This window comes from Montipora capricornis, chromosome 8 (assembly GCF_036669925.1).
Source record: "Montipora capricornis isolate CH-2021 chromosome 8, ASM3666992v2, whole genome shotgun sequence".
Lineage (NCBI taxonomy): Eukaryota > Metazoa > Cnidaria > Anthozoa > Scleractinia > Acroporidae > Montipora > Montipora capricornis.
In genome coordinates this window covers 2,795,014-2,800,013 of record NC_090890.1, presented here as the reverse complement: position 1 = coordinate 2,800,013, position 5,000 = coordinate 2,795,014, and the positions used below count along the sequence as shown (strand labels likewise).

Genomic DNA, 5,000 nt, shown 5'->3' with positions numbered 1-5,000 from the left:
GCGGATACGAAATCAAGTAAAGCTATGATCCTAGCAGTTATGGACGCAATTTTAGCAGTTGCGAAGAGAGGCCTGAAAAATTCAGGACTTCAACGGGGTTGGAACCCGTGACTTCGCGATACCGTTGCGACGTTCTAACTGACTGAGCTATGAAGCCACTGAGAGCTGGTCACCAGTGGGCTTCAATCCTCCCTTGAGGAATGAATCAATGAGCGAAAATGATATATGAAATGAGCGTGGATTTCATTCCTCACGGGAACGTTAGAGCCCATAAATGACCAGCTCCCAACGTCAGTGGCTTCATAGCTCAGTTGGTTAGAACGTCGCACCGTTACCGCGAAGGCACGGGTTAGCTGCCATAAAATTAACTTATGCTGATGGGCCAATACTCACCTCCGTTGCATTCCTTGGCATTTGATTGGTTACTAAAAGAAACCCAGAATTTTATATAAAATTGGATCCCAGTTCATGAAAACTGAATTGGACAGATGACTAGAAATTAAAGAAAAATCTGTCTGTTGGCAGTATTGCATTTAAAGGCAGCTGTGTAGTTATGTTTGTAAAGTTCTGTTTTCTTCTTTCAGCTGAAAGACAAACAAAGGCAACTTATTAAAGATAAATTCAAGGTAAGAACGAAGTCTTTTGTCTCTTTTTGAAGCAGTCTAAGAAAAGGCTCTGTCCAGACGAAAGATTGATTGAAGGCAATGCTTTTTGCTGAATAGGCGTTTTGCAGTTGGTCACGTGACCTCTTTTTCAAAAACACGATGATTCTGCTGAGTACATGAAATTATTTTCCAGAAATGAAAAGAGCAGCTTAAAATATGGTACCATGCCGATTTTCGTAAGTATATCGTTTAAAATGGTGTTTTTACAGTTGAAAGAAATTACAAGGATTTGTATTGGAAAAGGACGCTTTCCCCTCAAGTCATTTTCATACAAATCCTTTAATTTTCCGCTTTTAAATTTTTTTCTTCGCGGATTGACAGTCTGAAAATTTCCATCCTTGCACATTTATTCTCGCTTATTTGACCCTTGGTAAGAATAGGAATCTTAGCTCTTTTTTTGGCGCTTAATTATGGAAAATTCCACTGGAGGGTAAGAGCTTTTCGTTCGTAAACAAAAGTATGGAATTCTCGAGGATTTAAATGATCATAAAATCTCCATCTTAAAGGGGCTAGGTCACGCAATTTTACGCAATTTCGGCACTGATCGAATGGTCATAGAATTACCTAAAATATCAAAATAACTCTTCAAAACTATAGAAGAACTCTAACAAACACAGGGAGGCTATAAAGGGACTTGGATGGACAAAACTGGAGAGGATTGAAATGGATTGAATTTGAGTAAATTTGAAAAACGTCGGCCCACCTTTTTTCAAATTTATATCAGTCTGTATCAAAATGTCATTTACAAAGCTGGAAAATCATTCTCAGTTGTTATGTGGCCGTGATGTTGCAAACGATAGACTCTTGCTCTGCCAATTTGACGTTTAGAGCTCATAATCAACAGAATTAAACAAATTACCTAAAATAGCGTGACCTAGCCCCTTTAAGCGGTATTACTCTAAAAATTTGTATTCTGGCGAACTCAAACAGAGTCTTTCCATTTCTGGAATTTATAAAGCCCGAGTTTCAAGTTCACCAATTATGAGTCTTGTGACCAATTGTTGCAAAAGTCCTATTGTCATGTACGAGTCTCTTCTTTTATTCGCTATGATACATGATACAGTCCAAAGAGTAAATAACTTGTATTGTTTTTATGCAAAGAACCCGCCAAAACGTATTGCATTATGGGAATGGGAAAGTAGTGAATATGTCTAGAACTGTCCCTAATTAGATGCAAGCGGATTTTAATAAGCGTCACGAAGTGTCCCCTTGCTTCACCATCACTCGTTTCTCGGAATACAGACAATTGACGTCACAAAGTGTTCCCCAAATGCTACTCCTTAAGTGAGGAAAAACCACTTTATTTGACCAGAACCAGGTTGCTGACCAGCGGTTTTCGTTAAAACAATACTTTCTGGGGTGCTCAGTCTCGCGGGCTCAGAAAACCTGGTTGTGGTCATTGTTATTTAACGTTTTTCCTGTATTTACCTAAGCTAAAAATAACCCTAACCTTTACCCTTAGACTATTGTTTGAAAGAGAGAGCACAAGCTTAGACTTCGGGTGCGTTGAATTGACCCTACTCCGGAATAAGAATACGTGGACTTATGATTTAAAACGGTATGTCTGCCTTTTTGAAACAACAAGGATAATAAAGATATATTTAAAATAGCATTTTAGCAGGTGTTTGACAATTTTTAAGTGAATCTCCGTTAGAACGACGGATTTCCAACTGCTATTCCATGTATTCCTATTCCGGGATACGGTCAATCGAACGCACCCTTAAACACGAAGACGCACTCTAAAAGGCGTGGTGCCTTAGTCACATGCAAATGATTTATCAATCAACCGTTGACGCAACCGAGATCTGTGATAGTTCGTGCAACAGACCGTATTCATAAATGGCGGCTAAGTAATTATTCTTTTGTCTTTATGCTAATTATGCTAACTTTCTCCATCCGTCAGTTGCCATTTAGGCCTTCCCTTCTTACACGAGCTATTACCTAAAATAAGTAAACAAAAACGTAATTTAACCGATTTTTTGTTACTTTAATAGATCACTTTCGATACATTAAATTTCAGTCCAAAACAAAAGGCATCATCTCGAGGCTCTGGGGAATAAACTCATCCAATTCCTTCTATTTATTCCCCAGAGCCTCGAGATGATGTCTTTTGTTTAGGACTGAATTTTAATTCGAAATTGGTCTATTAAGGGTTTCAACACAGAATTTGATGAGCTACACCAGATACAGAAAACATACGCAGTACCGGATACACAGCTTAGAGATCAGCTCAGAAACGAGAACATCGATTTGATTTTACCATTGTATACGTCCTTTATAGAGAAGTAAGTGTTTTAAACAACAATCTGATTAGATCCGTGAGCGCAATTGAACACATATTTCACCAATAGTGAGACGTACAGTTTGGAAATAATTGCATAGTGCGCAAGGACTCGTTACCAGTAGGAATGCAATTTTCATGCATCGTCATTCGCAACACGCGTTCCTCAACGCGGTCGCTGTTCTGTCATCTCTTGTCGTTTATCTCAAAACCAACGCTGTGCGCTGCATGCTCGCTATCGAGATTTGACTATGAACCGAGATGATACCGGTGATTGGTCACATTGTGAAGGGGTTTCTTTACGGTGAATTTACGAAATTTATTGTCCAAGTGCGCTAACCTATAGGTTTTTAATCATGCTACTGCCATAAATGGGCAGGTCAAAGTGTTAAAGAAGTCGATCGACCCCATCAAACCCGTTGATATGAACTTTATATTGAGAAATCGTCAGATCTCAGTGCCTCCATTTTAAGCTCTCTCCGCGAAAATCGCTGAGCGAAAGCAGGCAGCAGTCAGTTATTGTATTTTTCCTTTTTCTCCATTTTGTTTGTAGATATCGGAATTTGCATTTCAACCAAAAACCGGAAAAGTACGTTAAGTACACAGCGGAGGAAGTGGAAGCCAAGCTCAAGACTTTCTTTGATGTGTCCGCCTAACAAAACACGGGGAACTCAACACCATTTAATTCCATTGGTTACGGATTTCGCCAAATATAGAGCTATAGATTGAATCATTAATTTTCACGTTTCTTGGTCTCGGAATAATAATTGTATGAAACGAAAACTGTACATTTAAACTGGTTTGAAAAATAAACCCAAATTTTCACAACGTGATTGGACTTCCCATAGTGCACTTCCGAAGTGGTAGAATCCAAGATGGTGTCTTATCGTTGCGAATTGCAAGCAGACATTTTCCCCGTCGGTGAAACACCCATCAGAGTCGGACCCCACAGTACCAGGGTTCGAAATATCCTTTTGCTTCCAGAGAAAATTTAGTTCTCATTTCGTGAATCTGACCGGTAGCCTCGCAGCTCCTACAGGTCTCACCTGCTTGGAGACCACCCTTGAGGTTTACACAAAGAAACAAATAACAAGAACAATGGCCCTTTGTTGTTTTAGGCCTAGGGTCCATTGTTTCTGTTATTTGTTTTTGTTAAAACCTCAAGGGTGGTCTCCAATCAGGTGAGACCTGTGTAAGAGCTGCGAGGTGACCCAATCTGGCTGAGGGCGCTTTCCTTTTGTCAGAGCTGGCCGGCCAGACCCGTCAGTTTGCAAAGAAACTGCAACAACTTAAAGGATCACTTGCATGACAATGCCTCGCATTCTTCTGGAGGAATATATATATCTCGAAGTTGTGTTAAGGACGGTGCCTATTGTATTGTATGCTGCGCATACGCTCCTGCGATCATCAAGATACTCGGATTTCCTATCGCCGATGCTTATTAATAGAAGGATATTTTTGCGCGGTTTTAAACTATCCGGAGAAAGTAGATATTTAGTAAGTACTCTTGGTATCCACAAAGAAAATTGGGGGTAACCATGCATTTTGAGAGAATATTAAGCTTCAATTTGAGAAAGAACGCCATACATTGCTTGTATTTTAAAGCTTTTTACAACATATTATTTCATGAATTATCTTTGAAAAATGCGGGGTGTACCCCAATTTTCTTTTTGGATTTCAATAACACTTGTTTAGATCTGCACTTCCTGCATAATCAACACGTAACGGGGCAAAAATATCTTTAATTAGTAGGCACCGTCCTTAATTTGAGGGCCTTGTAGACTGGATCCTTCCAAATGCCCGGTCTGGCCGTCAGTTCTGTCAAACGGAAAGCGTTGTTTATTACTTCGTCAGTTCATTATTTTTGCCGCTGGAACTGAACACCTGAATTGTTTAGAGGTCACTGATAAACGTTCCGCGCGTCCTCAGTAAACCTTGCTATGCGATCTCCTCTACTGTCCCTCCGTTACTGAATATGAAAAGGAACCAGTTGCAAATAACTGGCTTGGAAAAGGAGGATAACAAAGTTCGTTTGAAAGGTGTCTGGGCGCTGC

The 5,000-nt window shown here is 39.8% G+C and overlaps 1 protein-coding gene across 1 annotated transcript in view; it reads left to right on the top strand.

The window, feature by feature from the left end:
• The window catches only part of LOC138059942 (exocyst complex component 7-like), a 31,283-nt gene extending 27,504 nt beyond the window's left edge, over window positions 1-3,779 (top strand). Inside the window, 3 exon segments of the mRNA XM_068905603.1 lie at window positions 585-626; window positions 2,817-2,950; window positions 3,500-3,779. Of these exon segments, the coding sequence (XP_068761704.1) occupies window positions 585-626; window positions 2,817-2,950; window positions 3,500-3,602 (279 nt within the window). The 3' untranslated portion in view covers window positions 3,603-3,779.
• Window positions 3,780-5,000: the final 1,221 nt, after the last annotated feature.